General features: G+C 35.1%; 4 protein-coding genes and 1 long non-coding RNA gene across 8 annotated transcripts in view; 3 read left to right on the top strand and 2 right to left on the bottom strand.

Moving 5' to 3' along the window:
* LOC149487278 (uncharacterized) overlaps positions 1-17,996 on the top strand; it is a 102,880-nt gene that overhangs the window by 53,646 nt on the left and 31,238 nt on the right. The gene's annotated exons all lie outside the window — the stretch shown is intronic.
* Sym (symplekin scaffold protein) overlaps positions 1-17,996 on the bottom strand; it is a 127,024-nt gene that overhangs the window by 96,133 nt on the left and 12,895 nt on the right. The window contains exons 12-13 of one of the 2 annotated variants that reach the window (XM_089697579.1): positions 14,006-14,140; positions 13,279-13,754 (exon numbers count right to left, since the gene is read on the bottom strand). The exons of the other annotated variant lie outside the window; for it this stretch is intronic. Coding sequence (XP_089553705.1) covers positions 13,695-13,754; positions 14,006-14,140 — 195 coding nt within the window. The 3' untranslated portion in view covers positions 13,279-13,694. Of the gene's footprint in view, positions 1-13,278; positions 13,755-14,005; positions 14,141-17,996 lie in introns of those variants that run through there. 2 annotated transcript variants of the gene reach the window in all.
* LOC149487283 (uncharacterized) lies at positions 1,369-5,105 on the top strand. Its single transcript, XM_089697584.1, has 4 exons — positions 1,369-1,866; positions 2,013-2,270; positions 2,688-3,042; positions 3,322-5,105. The coding sequence occupies exons 1-4, from the start codon at positions 1,846-1,848 to the stop codon at positions 3,549-3,551; spliced, it is 864 nt and encodes a 287-aa protein (XP_089553710.1). The 5' UTR covers positions 1,369-1,845; the 3' UTR covers positions 3,552-5,105.
* Positions 5,490-10,226, bottom strand: LOC149487282 (uncharacterized). The gene is made up of 8 exons (XM_089697311.1): positions 9,944-10,226; positions 9,278-9,352; positions 9,115-9,192; positions 8,655-8,756; positions 8,192-8,278; positions 7,134-7,931; positions 6,608-6,907; positions 5,490-6,235 (listed from the first exon to the last, which is right to left on the bottom strand). Exons 1-8 carry the CDS (start codon positions 10,224-10,226, stop codon positions 5,490-5,492), a joined length of 2,469 nt encoding a protein of 822 aa, XP_089553437.1.
* LOC149487281 (uncharacterized) lies at positions 11,601-13,150 on the top strand. Of its 2 annotated transcripts, none has more exons than XR_016315897.1 (2): positions 11,601-11,825; positions 12,920-13,150. It is a non-coding gene; the product is annotated as an uncharacterized LOC149487281 (long non-coding RNA). The 2 variants fall into 2 exon arrangements; XR_016315898.1 differs by lacking the exon at positions 11,601-11,825 and adding an exon at positions 11,832-12,180.

The following is a 17,996-nucleotide window of genomic DNA, read 5'->3' as shown; positions in this document are numbered from 1 at the left end:
AATAAATGGATGGGACGATACAACTAAATCATTTTACCTACAGAGACGATGACAAAATACTATCAAGATAAAATCGCCATGTGCTTCCGGTGCAAGTTATCCGATAGCGCCAGCGTTTCCTGTATCATTCGTGGTCTGCCACTATCGCTACAACCTAACGCTCGAGCCTTCCAATGCCACACGCCAGGAGAGCTTTACGAAGGATTTTTATGTGCACTTGACGACTACCGTACTTTACCTATCGACACAAGGTTTCATAAAAATTTGGTGAGTAGGCCATCTCACCTGGATAAAAAGTCAATGCCACCCAATGTCGAAACAGACCCGTGTCCGAGATGCAATAAAACTGGTCATTTACTGCGTGATTGCTGCCTACCTGACACACGTACATGTTATAAATGTGGAAATAAGGGACACATTGCTTCACGTTGTTCTACAATTGCCACGGAAAATAGAAGATCTATCTCAACCGACAACATAAAAGAAGTAAATGTACTACGCCCTTATAATGAAATATACAAAAAGGTCGTTAAAGTCGATGGCATCCACGTGAAAGCATACATTGATACCGGCAGTCAAGTTAACGTTTTAAACGATCAAGTATCGAACGCATTGTCATTGGATGTCAAACCGACGAGTGTCATTTTAAAAGGATTCTCCGGTGGACTCTCAACGAGTCGTGGAGAAGTCGAATTTCAATTAGAAATTGACGGTATAACCATGAAATGCCTACTTGTCTAGCATCAAAATGGCCGATGTTAATCTTATAATCGGCCAGCCTGTCATCAACAGCGAAGGTATGACATTGACAGTTAACAAAGGCCTTGTCGAATTTAATCGTACTCAAGATCCCAATCCCATTTGCGATATTGAGGCTATCGAAGACCATGATCGCTTTAAAGTCGTCACAGTCAACGAAGAGAGACTTCCACCTGGCTCTTCCATCATTCAAGTGCGGGTTCTCGGAAATAAGGTCGGCAACGATGCGGTTACACCGCCTCGGCATCATGAGCTGCAGGGAGTGGCCTACTCTCTTCCATCCACCCTGCTCACTGGTGAAGACGGGTACATCAAAGTCATCAACATGGGCTGCGGTGCATGGCCGCCGGGAGAGGTCCTAACCAGGGCTGAAAGCTGCCAGGAGTCTCCACTACAGCCAAATAGCCAGGTACCTTACCCTTGCTTGCCATAGATTTGCCAATTATAATGCTAATAATAAAGCTTACTAGTGATCAGCCTATTTACCGCCAGCCTTATCGATTATCGCATAGCGAACAAGCAGTAGTTCAGTCTAAAGTGATTTATTAGATGCCGAGATTATCAAGGAGTCTGAATCTAGTTATGCATCTCCGGTCATTTTACGGCCGCTTTCAATATTCGATCGTGAATCTTAGATTTCTATTGATCCAGATTTTATCCGATCCGTCGATTGATGTTGAATCTGCATTTCAATAAGCCGATCTCGTCTCCAAATCCATTAGAAAAAAGGGATTGGTCATAAATTTGCGCCCTCCTTAACGTTTTGTTTTACGCATTTGCAGTAAAAGAACATCAGCAATTGTTAATGAGTAAAATGGTGTTTGCTTTCTTATAGCTAATCTATTTTATGTATAATCACAAGAAATTGCATACACAGTAATAATAATAATTGATTGCAAAGTTGCAGCGGTAAAGTACTATAACGTTAACGTTAGATTAGTAACATACGTTTTGTTGAAGAGGAACGGAACGTCAGTCAATCGCAAACGTCAGTCAGTCAGTTTGACATTGGCAAAATTAACTTAAATTATATTATTATAGTCTCAAGTTTGTTTGTTCCTTGGAAAGAAGAAAGTTAAATAAAAAATGGAGTCAGAGGCAGAAACTGTAAGTAAATAATTATACTAAATATACGTGCAATAAACATTCACGTCCACAAATGTATAATTTTCTATGTAAAAGATAAACGCGTGGCGCGGTATTTCGCGCCATTTCGTACAAAACTTACTAAGTTTTATTTTATTTGTTTGTAGAGTAAAACTAAACCTCTTTCGAAGGAAGAGACGAAAGGGCTGCTCTCCTTAATTGAGGGGAGCAAGATATTGTATAACAAGAAGACCAATGCCACCAGTAATAAAATGAAGATAGAAGAATGGACACGGATTGCAGGGGTCTTCAATGCAAATATAGGCACCTGTCGCCGTACACCACAACAACTGCGTCTTAAGTGGGAAAACTTGAAAAAGAATTCGCGAAAGCGCATTGGTCTCATGCGGATGGAACGGATAAAGGTAAATTAAGTTTAAAATAGATAAACCCTAAAAATACAAAACTTGGACTAGCCTTGCCTGCTTGTTAGTCTAATAACTAGACTAGTGGTTGTAAGCGACTGCTGAGCATGAGGTATTAGTCAGTATTTTCAGGTTGGGCAGTGTTTTTAAGTTTTAACATTAGGAATTTCTCAGTAGCTGCCCGGAGTCTGGATATGTGCCCGGTAGATGGCAATAGGCTTGCCTTAAAACATAACTGGCAAAATGTGGGTGTGCCAGGGTGTGCTACCGCTGCTCAACCTGTTGGGGAATACAGGGCATGATGTTATGTTATATTTTACTTATAGTTAAGTAGGTACTGTAAATGGTAGTCCAGAACATGTTGATGAGGAATTTTTTTAAATATATAATTAATGATTATGTCAAATTATGTTCCAGACTGGAGGTGGGCCACCAGGGTACTTTCCTCCAGATGAGATCCTGGACAGGGTAGCAGCATTACTGGGCAGCACTGGAGAGGGTCTCACAGTGAGGTTTGGTGGTGATGCTGAGCCCCAACTTATTGGTGATAGTGATGGTGATGGGAGTGTTGGGACAGCTTATATTGTGCCAGCTGATCATCCAATGCTATTGATTGACACTCCATTGCCTGTGGAAAATCCTACGCCGTCCATGGATTATACATCTGTGTCCATGGGCAATGAAGTGCCAGCCAATGGCATTGGGGATGAGTTGGTGTCGCTGGGTACGCCCAATATCCATTCCATTGAAAAAAGGAATTTCAAAACTAGTGGTAATATCCTATTACATAATAATAATGTGATACTTTGCATGTTTGTTACACAATAATGCTTTATTGGCTCAACCAATATGGATAAAATTTTGGCACACAGGTAGACTATGACCTGGAACATATATGTTAGGTACCTACATGAAGATTGTGAAGATGAATAAACATTAAAGTTTGTGAGGATGGATATTTGATACTTTTCCATGCAAAAACTACTAAAAGAATTTTGATGAAATTTTAAACATTATGTTTTCCTATATTTAATGCATTTTTGTTTTACAGGTGGTGTTAAGCGGAAGCTACTGAAGCCAGACAACGGGTGTCAAGCTCGAAACAAGGCATTGGCAGAGTATTATAACATTAAAAAACAAATGTTAGAAACTAAAATGAGAGAGAAGAATGAAACTTTATTATTACAGAATAAAAACTTAACGCTAGTAAATGAAAAATTAGAGTTAGAAAATGAAAAATTAAAATTAGAAATAAGGAAGCTGAAGGGTGAGGATTTTTAAAATTATATAATTTCGTGTAAATATATTTTATGTAGGTATGTAACTAAATAAACTATTTTGAAAAATTAATGTTTTATTGAAATTATCATTGTTTAATAATTTGAAGCTAATAAAAGGTATGATAATAAAGACAAAATGTTAATGATAAAAATCTAATCAAAGGAATTTACAAATTATCTCAAGACAGACTATTCATATTTTTGTAAAATAAATAGGTAGGTAATAAGTTTTAAAAATAATTAGAAATCAGTCCTTGTCTATTTCTGATATCATTTTCAATACTGTCCGAATTCTCTGATATCACAGTAGTTTCATTATCGTCTGGCATTTCTACTTCAGGGGGTACTTCTTCAATGTTATAATTTCTGCAGATATTGTGAAGAACAGCTGTAGCAATTATAACTGTTTGTATGTTATATAATGACAACCGCATGGTCAAGGATATTACTGGGAAGCGACGTTTCCAGACTCCAAATGTCCTAAACAAACAAATACATTTTTTTATAAACTTGGTTAATAAAAAGTAAATGAATAGGTAGGTACTTAATTTTTATAATCTCTAGTATAGTGAAAGCTTTATAAAATGGTGATTTTACCTTTCAATTGTGTTTCTAGTTTTTATCTGGGCCTCATTGTAGTTTATTTCCTGGGCAGTTGCTGGGTTTAACAAAGGTGTGAGCAAGTAAGGCCGGTTTGGATAGGCACTGTCCCCGAGCAACCAGCGATTTCCTAGAATACCATCTTCACACTGGGCTGTAATAAGAGTTAGATACATTAGAAATTCATATTACATATTTTAAATGTTAATAACATTTAAAAGGGCAATAAACCCAATATTACTTACCTTTTAATACTGACTGATTAAAAATTGTAGCATCATGAGCAGAACCAGGCCACCGAGCAACAACATTCATTAATTTAAGGTCTGCATCACAAACGGCTTGGACATTGATTGAAAAGTATCCTTTCCTATTTCTATATTCCTCTCCTATTGTTGAACCTGAAATACATAATATTTTATTTTATTTGTTGTAGCAAATGTATGGCAACTTTCTAAACAAATAGTAATTAAGTAAATTGCAAATTTTTTATTGATAACAAATCAGTACTTGTATACCTACATGGAGACTGAATGTGTACATGTGTACAGTCAATAGCACCACATACTCTAGGAAATTGAGCTATGTTATAAAATTTATCTGTAGTTCTAGAATGCAGAAAAATATATTTGTTATACAATCTAGCGATAGCAGCAGATATATCTGCCACTATTCTACAAGCTGATGATAAGGATACTCCAGCAAAGTCGGCCACTGAATTAAGCATTGTACCCAATGCATAAAATCGAAGTGCCAATAAAAGTTGATGCAATGGTGGTATACCATTATTCCTGAAAATGATAGGTACTTTAGTTATGTATCCAATTTTTAGGTTATGTTTATATACATTTTGAAGCAATTTGAGCAAACAAATAAATTTCTTACCGTCTTGATTTCACTTTGATATAGGGCATTATTTCATTAAAGACAGATTCTACTGAGGCTTTGTTCATTCTGAATCTGAATGTAAACTCTGCGTCAGTTAAACTTGCCATGAAGTTTATTCGTCGAAAAGTTTTTGAGGACACAGCTCTCTCTTGTTCGCTGTCGCTACTATCCCAATCCGACAGCTGAGCTAATAATTCAAGATCACTATCACTATCACTTGAAAATATTTCCATTTTCACGCCTTTTATCAATACAATCGGTCAAAATTGGAGGATCACAAATAAAGATCTATAACGTTCAAAAATCGATTTGTCAAAATCAGAGATCGGTTAAAGAAAACACCATACTCTCACTTTCATACAAATACCAATCTAAAAACCCGATCGGCCCTCCCAAAGATGGATTGAAAAAAAAGATCGAGTTAGCGATCCATCGATCGGTTATTGAAATACTAAAAGTAGAAAATGGATTGAAATATCAATCTCGACCAGCAAATTAGGGATTGAGATTCAATATAGAAAGCGGCCGTTAGTGATTGGTTGCAATTGCTAATGTCATGTGTTATGGGTCTAGTACACATGGCATTTTCTTTATCCTCATCAAATGTTGATGAGGAATTCTCATCAACATTGGATGAGGATATGAGTTTTAAGAAATCAACTACTGTGTCTCCTACATCATCCTCACAGTTTGCGTATATGGAATGTGGACCCATAACATTGGACATCAGTAAGGATTTAAACGCATTCATAAATGTATTTGCATCAGGATTGACATTCCTATAATTGATGGCTCTGATCCTACCAAAAAAGTTCTCTAGAGGATCCTGATTTATATTTCTAGGATAAAAATATTCTATTTGATATTTTTCGAACAACAGTTTAGACAACCTTTCAAAACTCTCTACAGTTGTAACCCATCCATTAAGAGAAGGAACTCGAACCTTATAGATTTTATTATTTTTGCGAGCTTTCTTGCTATTTGCATCAATAAATTTTATATTTTTCAATATTTGCTTGGCTTCTGTCCAAAAACTGAAAATTTGATGTGTTTTCGGCTTTATAGATCCACGCAGTTTGCCCCGGACAGTGCTTCCTCGAGAACCGTTCACGCTATCAAATAGCTTGTCAATGAACTCCACAGCTTCGCCTGTTGTGGCCATTGTCTCACTGACATTTTGACCCGAGGCTGTAGTTTCTGAAATATTACATAATTAAATAAGTATCACATATTAAGTATCACTACATAGGCAGTAAACAAAGTTGCTTCCCGCTGTCTGTCCCTGTGTGCTTAGACCATTAAAACTATGCAACAGATTTTGATGCGGTTTTTGTTAATAGATAGGTACAAGTGATTCAAGAGGCAGGTTTATACTCATAAAGACTAAATTGTAAAATATGATTAAGAACCTAATTCTTTAATAAATATTTACATAGTGTGAATTCATGGTGTTTATTATGTTGGAGACTGTAAATAAATAAATAAAAAGTAAAGGGAGTGAGTGATTAAGAGGATAATTTTAGTATTTTTAGATACTTAATGCATATTGATAACAGAGTAAATACTTACTGAACAATGCAGTGTATTTAAGCATTCCACTGGTTGTTGCACTCAAAGTTTGGGCAGCTACACTAACTTTCATCTTCTTCATTTTTGCTGCGTAAACATGGTGCTCTGTCAGCTTTTTATGCATTCTAGTGTGACCTAGTTGGCAATCAGCATCAAATACTGTTTGTATATCCTTCCATGTGGCAACTTGTCCTTTGAAGAGCATGTCTTTTGTGAGCAGGTTGTTCCTAAGGCCCTTAAGTAGGTGTGGGGGATCAAACACTACACTTAACTGTTGTCCTGACACCTCAATAGTTCCATCTGCAAACAAAAAAGTATATTGAGTTCAAAAATTTAATTTGTTGCAAGTATTACAGGTCAGATTACAGATGAAAATTAGCACACAGGTGACATATGACATGTAATGACATACAGATGGATAATTTGATATAATGTTGAAGGGTACTTTTTATCCCAAGTGTTTTCCAACTTCTAAGCAGACAATGTGCATGCAAGGGCTATTCATAAAGAGATTTTATCTACTCACCATTGCATTCATCATTTAAAATCCTTTTGCGTGCAGTCTCCAATTTCAACATATTTATGGCTGTTCTAAAAGTCGAGCCCTGGTCACATACAAGAGCTAAAGGTATCAGTCCTGACTCTGACACTTTAGTGACCACTTCCTTTAAAATTCTAACTACTGTAGCGCCTGCAGTTGTTCCCTCACAAAAGTAGAAACATATCGGTTGTCTCCAGTTTGAGCACACTCCTTTTAGCATGAAGACCAAGGCATGATCGCAAAAGCTTAGTACTCTTCCATACCCAAAGTCTTTAAATCCTCTTATCTCATCTTGGGACTCAACATAAGTCAGATGAGGTGTAAGAGCAACCTCATCAAACAAAATAGAACACAGTTTCTTCTTTGTGTCCCATTTCTGTGTTTTGTGCTTTATTACTCGAAAAATATTTTTATTTAGCCCCACATTGAAAATGATATTTTCAGCCAAACGATTTAATGTTCGTTTACTGGGCAAATTAAATATTTTTTGGAGCAACCGATATCCTTTCGGGCTTTCCTTCATTAAGGTCAACGCCAAATGCTTTTCATTGGTTGTGTATCTCATTGCCTTCTTCTTTCTGTTTGCCATTTTTAATTGCATGTATAGAAAATCTTGGGCTTGTTGTGACATTTTCTCAAAATTTTTATTAAACAATTGGCTGCAGCTAATTGTCTTAGCAGCATCTAATCTTTGCAAAAATGGCTTCTGAGTCTTGTTTTCTTCAACAGCAAGTTTTCTCATTTTTTTTATAAAGCACCTGCTGTGTGTGGACAATTTGTTACCTGTAAAAGAATAAAAAATAAAATATAAATATAAAAAAATAGGCTTTGACTGTATACTTTTTAGGTTCATAGAAACATGCATATTACATGCAGTGTAAAGAATTTTATCATAACTTTCTGTAAAACATTGTTGACCTTATTTTTAGTTCTTTATTTTTATGAAACTAGGATAGGTACCTATAGCTGTTCTGGTGAGTAAATATAGTAAAAAATAAAAATCTTTTTGAAGTTTGTGTTAAAAGTACTTAGTAAATACTTACTTAGTAAATATTTACCTGCTCCGCTAATAAAAAATTTTTTTGGTGCTTTATTTTTCAATCGAGTTTGACCCACACTATGAATCACATCTGTAAATAGAAGAAACATTCAATTATAAGTAAGGGAGAAGCAAGAATATCAGGTAACTATTTAGGTATCTTGAGCAACATTTTAACATTTGCCATCATACTATTTTTTAAAGCATTATTTATTCCAAAATTGCTTGTATAAAATTTCGTTTTTGAAATCATTTATTAAATAATATCAATGACACTAAGGATATGATATCCTTACCAAAGTAAGATTAATACTTAAAGAGATGTGCATGCATGTTTCCTAAAACATAGAATACAGTTGTGTTATGAAACCATTTTTGTTTCACAACAAAGTAGCTGGTAGTCTTTATGAACATCACATAACAATGTTTAAATATTTTAAAATTGATTAAGTTTCTATGATTCTAACCTTGGGCTCCCAAAGGGTCAATCTGTATGTTATGATGTGATAATTTTTCACATTTGCTTGTTGATGGTTGACTTGACTCAAAGACATTGAATGTAGGGAAATCTGCAATAAAACTTTAGTAAATTACTGTTTCTCCACTCATTTTTTTTTTGAATTGGATAAGTATCTCTGATGATCTGATCATAAATTCATACTTATACAAATATACATACTATAATATTATTATTTTATGCAGGTCTTGCAACTTTATGTTTTCTAAATGCTCATATTTAGATATGACAAACAGATTATAGTATTGGTACATAAAAGCAAAATTACATTTGTTTGTGCGAAAGAGTTATTGGTAACTTTCAATTGTATTGTGTACACAGGGGTTTCACATGGGTTGATGAATGTAAGAGTAAAAACCATAAATAGCCAAACAGGTACAAAAAAATTAAAAGTTTTTAAAAATTATTACCAGTATTGAGAAATGAGGATGCAGGAGGGTCTGCAAATATATCTGCTGGTCCTGAATATAAATGATCAACTGGATGTTCTAAAATTAAAAAATGGTATATTAGAAAACTGAACATAAGTTTTAGCAAAACTTAAGCTAGATTGAAAAATGAGTTTTTCATTACCTCGGACAACAACTGGATTTCCCACAATTTCCTCAATGTCTTCCTTTTTATTGTAGATATGATCATAATGATCACCTGAAAGTAACCATATAAACTAATTAAATATAAGTTTTGAAACTGTCATGGTCACTAACATTATTATTAACGCAAACAGGATATATATGTTACATACATGTTTAATTAAATAATTTAAGTAAAGAAATGCATAATTGTAAACAGGAAGAATAACTATTATAGGATATCTATTTCTTATTAAAATCGCGAGAAATTATTCATAATACATGTTTCTATGTTCATTGGGAAATAACACATGTCATTATCATAGTTGAATAATACAGGCAATCTAACAGCCAAGTGACAAATGGTATTTGGTTTTCTTGCATTGGTTACACAAGTTATTGGTTTCATCCAATTTAATTATGATATCCGTTTAATTTCTGAGGTTTTATATGAAATTATGGCATCTTCATTTGGTGTCTAGACAAAATAAAAATTCAATATTGTTTTCGGTACTAAATGTGCCTATATATATGCCACATGGTGATTTAACCCTTTGAGCTTCAGGAAGGATTTAATATACAGAATAATTAAACAAGCACAGCTACATGATATTACATACATATATACATTTATAATACAAGCAGTGTACCTATATGTACAGCTTACCAGATAAAGGCACCCCATGCTTGATTTCTTCAGTAGAAAATAGGCATGGATAACCATCTTTGAGACGGTTACCCTTGTCATCGAGTTGGTATCTATCGAAGTGTTTTTGGCACACACGTTTATTTACTAACTGATCTTTTGATAGACCAAGAAGTTGGGAATTCACTGGCACCAAAAATGACAGCCACAAAGCTCTAAGTTTATCGTCCTTTGGTAAATTATAAAGGCGATGAGTATTGTTGGTTGAATTACAACCGACAGCACAGCATTTGATAGGAGCCATGGCCACAGACGGGACAAAGCACCAGACCACTGCTGTATAATTCGTATCGCAAGCAAGGAACTTGGAATCAATCTCAACTCAAGCAATAAAGCGAGGAGAAAGACAACCAAACAGTACACGAGTTTCGACACGAATGACATTCGGCAACTCCATTCTGTCAGATGTCAGTTTGACAAATAGCGATACAAAATGGCTGCCAACATGGCTCGCGAAACTAGCGCTTGACGAATTTTTTGGAACTAATGGCTGGTTCACACTTTGATTAGTGCGAGTGCAGGTGATTAGTGCGAGTGCAGGTGTGTAGTGCGAGTAGTGTCCAATTCAACTGCGAGTGCAGGTGATTAGTGCGAGTGCAGGACAATGGTGAAATTCGCGACGCTACACACTACGCTAAACACTAAACACTAAACACTCCTGTCCAGACGTGTTTAGGCAGGCACACTGCGAGTGAGGGGGAAGGGAGGGCGCGCGGGACGTGGCTACTCGCAGTCCACTCGCAAAAAAATAGAACACGCTTTAAGCTGTCGCAGGCCTGCGTGTTAGTAATGAAGATACACACAAAACTGCATTCATAACACCTCAAGGTCATTTCGAGTACACTCGTATTCCATTCGGTTTAGCGAACGCGCCATCCGTTTTTATGCGGTTGATAAATAAAATAGTTGAATCTGTAGGTAGAACTGAAAATAATAATGTTATAGTCGAGCCAATTTAATAGGCAACATTTGACGTCTATTAATTTTATCTTCAAAGAGAGGTAACCTGCTTTAAAACATCGATTAAAGTGAATTAATCGATACGGATTTGAAACATTTGTCAATCGAATTTATTAATTTATGATGATTTTTATTCACAAGTAATCAATGCATTCGATTCTAGATGTCAGATTTCGATTTTTAGAGTAACGTCTCTGGTATTTAAAAAGAAAGAAGGTTTAGGGTGCACTCACACACATCAGTCACCGTCAAGTCACCGATGACTGATCGGTGACGGTTTGTGTACGTATCCACAAACACCAGTCACCGTCATGTTGTCCGTCAGTCACGTCGCCGGTTTGACTGAATCATTGAACACATACATCAGGTTAGTGAGTGATTAGACGTGTGTCACGCTAGAGAACATGTAGCAATTGACGGTAGCACGACGCTGACTGAACTGAGACGTGACGGCACCGGGTGAGTGGGGATAAAAGTATGATACATGTATGGAAAGATTATTTGACGTGCCTGACCGGGGACGTCACTGATAGATTTCGTGCCGGCGACTGTGGTGTGGGAACAGAGTCATACTAGAACTATTGATACATATTTTTTTTTAATCCTGTCCGGTGACGTGCCGTGACGGTGACTGATGTGTGTGAGTGCACCCTTATTGACACAAAATTGTAGCGACGTCAGTTCTTCAATTCAGAAATTGTTTATTATGTTTAGAATGGTTTATCAGTAAAATGGCTCTACTATAAAAACAAACATGGTAAACGTGAAATTTTGGCATTTCTGGACGATTTACTCTTACCCTCGAATGACGTTATGTCAGGCTTAGACATTTTGCAAGCGGTACTTGTCAAACTTGAAGTAGAAAATTTAAAATTAAACATGAGTAAGTTTTCGTTCTTGCAAAATGAAATAACGTATTTAGGTCATAAAATATCGGCTAAGGGTATTCAACCGGGCGATTCAAAGTTATAAGCGGTGTCTCGTTTTCCAACACCGACCAATGTTCATAGTGTGCGTCAATAATTATCGGGTTGTGTAGTTATTTTCGTAAGTTTATTTACAATTTTGCTATCATTGCCCGCCCTTTAACCGATTTAACTAAAAAGAAAGCTTCGTGGATATGGAGTAGTGATCAAAACAATAGTTTCGAACAATTAAAAAAGTGTTTGTGTTCCGAGCCTGTGTTAGCTTTGTACGATCCTGTGCTTTGTGTGTAAATTAGGAATAGCAGATTGATGGTACGTTGCGACCCGTTTTATATTTTAGTAGGGTGACAAGTAAAGAGGAAAGCATGTATCATAGTTATGTACTGGAAACTCTTGCCGTAGTAGACTCCTTGCGTCATTTTCGCGTATATACAGTAGGAAAAAAAGGTTAAGATTGTTACTGATTGTACAGCAGTCCGCGCTACGCTTACTAAACGTGACATTATACCACGTATCGCAAGGTGGTGGCTTTCTATACAAGATTACGATATAAGCGTAGAGTATAGGCCGGGGGAACGAATGAAACATGTAGATGCGTTAAGTAGACATCCAGTAGACACTATGAACGTGAATCGTCTCGAAGTAGCGGATTGGTTTTATATGGTGCAATGTCAGGATACTAAAAGCGAGCGCTAGAATGAAACGTAACTTCGATAGGAAACGAAAATCCGCTCACATATATAAGAAGGGTGATTTATTGCTAACGCGTCAAGCACCTACTTGTTCAGCATCCAAAGTTAACACTAAACTTGACGACTTGCATTCCGGTTCTTATGTCGTAACGAAAGTATTGGGCAATGATAGGTACCAAATTAGAAGTATATAGAGTTTTAGTGGGTTAGTAGCTGCAGATTCGTTGAGGCCCTATAAAAGTATTGTTACAGTTTCTGATAGTGCTAGCAGTTCGGATGAGCAAATGGAAACCGAAGATCTTATTGATTTATTAGAGAGCTAATTATTTTTGTTGTTCCTGTGGGAACAACTGTTTCAGGATGGCCGAGTGTAACGGACAGTAATATGTGTTCTGTGGTAACGGACGTGACGTCGCCTGTCACCGCCGTCAAGCCAAGCCGCCATGTTGACATCCCCTCCTGCCAGCCGCCATGCCACCGCCATGCCTACCAGCCAGCCACGCGGAGGGGATAAGCCTATATATTAGCTGGCCATTGTTAAACGTGGATTATTCTTGTTAAAACTTTCAAAATAAATAAGTGTGTCGTTACGCTGCAATTTTATTTTCTCCATTGCTTCACACTTCATAGGACTGGCCCACAGTATTTTCAAGGAATATGTTTTTTACTCCTGTTATTTAAAAAATGTAAAATATATGAATAATAAATAAAAATACAAGTAATGAATGTTTTATTATCAACACATTATAATAAAATCCATTTTTATATCACGCTTGCAGGATTATTAAGTTTTTTCAATAGATCGATGTGCGTTTTGATTCCCTTTTATTAAGTTATTTTAGTATTGGCTGGCTATTTTTGTTTTACATAGTATTTCTGCTCTTCTTTGTCTTATGTTATTTCTATAGTCTACCAATTGCTTCCAAGTAAATTTTCCGCGCATCTTAAATTCATTTCAATGTATATTAAAAAAATCATTTATATATGATTATTCAAGGAATCACGTTTCAAAGGCTGGATATAATACAAAATTTATTTGATTTTAAAATCAAGTTTTCGTATGAATTAAAGATTTAAAATAAAGCCAGGACTATTAATATTTGTTATTAATAGATGCGTGATAAAGTTGTAGTGTCATTCCATGCCGGGAGGTAGAGGCTCTATAGGCTTCGGCACAGGCTGAGGGAACGTCTCCTGAAATAAAATAATTTTTATTAAACAGTGGTGGACGTATAATTAGAAACACGTAACACAATTAAGTAAATCAAATTCATTTGACATTTGTGTATAATAACGTTTTAGAGATTAAGCATTATTTCATATTATGTAATAATAATTACACAAATATTGCTGGCATAACTAAACATAATATTGGTAGGCAAACGTGACCAACTTATTTCACTAAACATCCCTTTCACAAAAAAAAATAACTAAAATGCCCTTACCTGAGCGTGGGCAAGATGTGGGGGCAAAGCCGCCCTTGCCCTCGGGGGCAAAGCCGCCAGTACTGTGGAGGCACACGGGCCGAGACGTTCGCAGCACTTGACCCAACCCTCCCAGGCCACTTTGTTTGTCCATACCTGAGGAAAATGATAAATATTGTAATGCATTTAGGGACGATTTTTCAATCTTCAGTTTAAACTTATTCTTTGGATAAAAAGTTAAACAACTTCTTCTAAAAAATGTTCCATTGCTATCTATTTACAGGTGTCAATTTCATATTAATGTGTTAACGTTGTTGGATAAGTTATAACAAAGAATTGAATAATCGGTCCTTAAGGTGATTGCAACGATCTGTTCCCAGCCAATATCCCGCTAGATGGCGCTGAATTCTACATTTCTAGTTTATTTGAGTTTTTGCGTAATTGGAATAGTCATCAAACCTAGGAATAGTCATGGCGGTTACTGAATATTATATTTTATTGAAATATGTTATATCATTGCCTTAAAATCCACCCAATTCGGTAAAATTATGCGTTTTAACATCTGTCATTGCATACAGGGTCGTTTACACACACAGACGTATACAAAAATGATAAAGATTTAACTCTAGATGGCGTGAATGTAAAGCGCGTCACACACGGTGAAGATACTACCTATAATATTTTATCTAATCTAGTAATATTTTATATTACAGTATCTTAAGGTATCCGGTATCAGCGTTCTGACCATCATTTTTCTTTTTTCGCTGTAGAACCGCCATCCTGTTACAAATGACCCACAAAGGAGAATGACCACGGGTGGTATCGGTAAAATTTTAGTTGTGCCACGTATTCGTTATATTGTTAATTCCTATTTGTATTTATAATGATCATATGTATCAATATTAAGTCTTAATTAAACCGGATAAATTGAAATAATAGTAAAAGTAAAAGTTTTTCTTTTGAAACATGTATGAACTTTCGCATTAGTAGGAAGTAGGATTGTTATAAAAATAAAAGTTATATTTGTTGGCGTAAACTATTTTATTGTAATTTTGGGAAATAAATAATGTCAAAATTGATTACCTACAATAAAACGCAGTTTTATTTTATTACCTACATTACACTATTGTTTTTTTTTAATCAAAACATGTATTTGAAGTAGCAAATATGATATTATGCTGATCCAAGCATTTTCACTCAAAACTAATATCAGTAATGATTTGTAAAAGTAAATTATTTCAAAATACATTTCATAACCAACAAGTAAGAATAATTATTCATACAACAACAAATCAAAAACACTATTTACTATGGAAAAAAAACCAGGAAGGTGAAAAACATATTTACGATTTCGATGCACTCGACTTTTAGTAAAATAATAGGTAAAAATATTATTATGGTTTTGATCACAGACATATCTGTGGTTTTGATTTTAGCTACTAGTATCAGAAAGCTGCGTGTTCAATGCACGTCGGGGTCCCACAACTGTGGAGGAAGGAAGGTAGAATACCTCCATCGAATAAGTGAAGTTTCTCGACATACTCGATTTGCCGGCCGGCCTCAATGAAGATTGTCCGAAAGTTGTATATGTGCTCTGTAACGAAAAAATTTCGCTAGCGCGATTCAGAGTGAGGTGTCGTACAATATACCTAATGAAGTTTTTCATCTTTTTATTTTACTGCAAATACAAAATAAAAATTAAACAATGGTAATGTAAATTCTAAACAAACTACTACCAAAATACAATTAGAACAAAAATCATTTGACTTGTTTATTTCACCCAGAGGCCAGAGGCGGCTCGTGACAAAATTGTATACCTAGGTGTTCACTTGAAATAAAACAACGAAAATACAATAGCGTTCGGGATGATTTATTACAAAAAAATGAGCACCACATTTTATAAATGTCTATAACACTAAAAATTACAAAGTACAGGCTATTTCAAAACGAATTCAATGACTAGGTATCAATAATTAGTAAATCACCGAATTTGCATTCGCGAGCGTAGGTATCCATAGTGTTTGTCACTGACGGTCACTGACCTCTATAACTTATAGTTATAGAGGTCAGTGGTGTTTGTTGTGTAAACATGTATGTATTTGAGTAGTTAGTAGCATATTATATTCTGAATTTCTGATCCATGCCTATTCACTCAAAACTAATAACACTAATGATTTGTAACAGTAAATTATTTCAATAGGTAGGTATTTGAACATTTCCCAACAAGACGTAAGAATAATTATTCGTAGGTATACAAGATACAATAACAAATCTAATACACTATTTATTATTTTATTATTTACTAGCGGTCCGCCCCGGCTTCGCCCGTGGTACATGTTTACGTTTTCTCTCCATAAGAAGTAATAGCTAGAGAGCTAGCGCAAAGCTACCTGTATGTATTTGACCAGACCTGGATTTTTGTGTGTTGATTCCCCTATACCTACTATACATGAGATGAGGAGTCACTAAGCCCAGAGTGGTGGACGGGGCGCGCGCTTAGGTAAGACAGGTGGAAATTTTTGGCGAACTTTGAAACCATTTGACCACGTCTGCCATTTTGATATTTGAAAATAGATTATTATTACTATCGGAAAATAACAATGGCAGACCATTATCACGCGGATAACATTCTGGCAGACACTTATGAAAGTGCTGAAAAAAATACAATTTTGAAAGTATTTGACCAGATCTGCCATTATATATACATATATTTTATTTATTAGGGTCTTAAAAACTTATTTTCGAAACGGCAGACATTTTCATTGCGTACAGACTTCAGCAGACAACAAAACTTTACAGACTTCAGCAGTCAACAAGACTTAGCTTCTACATGGTCAGATGTATATATGTATTACGTTCCCTGACCTTACATCAATGATTTACTTTATTAATGTTTTTATGGTCATTTACATTTAATTTTGAAAACTATGGAATAAAATTTATAAATTTGATGATACAAAACTAAATATACATTTGTAAAGAATCTCAAATATAAAGTTGTGTTGCAAATAACAAATCATCATTTAAATATTTAGTTTATTTCTTTATTTAAGAAACAATTAACAATTACAAAACAACATAAAAAAACACGCATGCATTTATTGAAATGTTCATTCATCATCACTATCGTATGGCGTTGTGTGACTCGTCTTCATAATCCATTGAATCGGATTCTGTAAAAGTAAAACGTAAATTATATAATAAAAGAAATGAGTCATTATAAACTTACCTAGTAAGGCAATGCCTTTGATGTCGCACGATGCCGCCGCGCCGCCAGTGTAGGTACTTCTGCTGCTACATGAAGATATGCTAGGGTTGCAACAAATGGGAAATAAAACAATTGTAATTATTACTATTATGATGTAATCATTTATTCATATTATGTACATTCAAAACAATTGCTATTATTAAATCTGATGTAATTATTTTTTCATAAATATATAATTATTATTAATTATATAATATATTGCACTGTGAAATATTTACGTATCACTTTATTTTTGATGTTCTTAATTGTCTTTTATAAAATTTAAGTGACGCATTCGCATTGGGATCAACAATCCGATAAGAAAAGAATGGAGACAACATATACATAGCTTTGATTTCAATTCTACAGATACAAAATATACAATCTATCTAAAATGATACAACGGATGTTTCCTGCGTTTTCTCGTCAAAATACCGAAACAACGTAATTATTGTATAGTAGTTGGGCGTGAAAGTAAAAAAACAAATGAAAAGTGTTTTCCATATGATTATTTATTAAATTTACGCGATTAAGAATAATTTCAACGATACAATTTAGTAACCGAGAATTCAGAGGATTAAAGAAAATACCTGCCTGATCATTTTATCAAACTCTAAAAGAATTATGGTTATTTCGCATCACTCGGTTTATTAGTTTGGTAATAATTATTAAAGGTAGTTACAACCCTAGCCATTGAGTCGAACGGTAGGCAACACAATATCGACTTTGTGCGGGTACATATGGTACATTTCTTCTTGCTGTGAA

Source organism: Colias philodice, chromosome 7 (genome assembly GCF_061535455.1).
Source record: "Colias philodice isolate Cphi_HAF_F1 chromosome 7, ilColPhil1 Martin Lab GWU primary, whole genome shotgun sequence".
Classification (NCBI taxonomy): domain Eukaryota; kingdom Metazoa; phylum Arthropoda; class Insecta; order Lepidoptera; family Pieridae; genus Colias; species Colias philodice.
The sequence above is the reverse complement of the archived record's forward strand: the minus strand, read 5'-3'. Positions and strand labels throughout refer to the sequence as shown.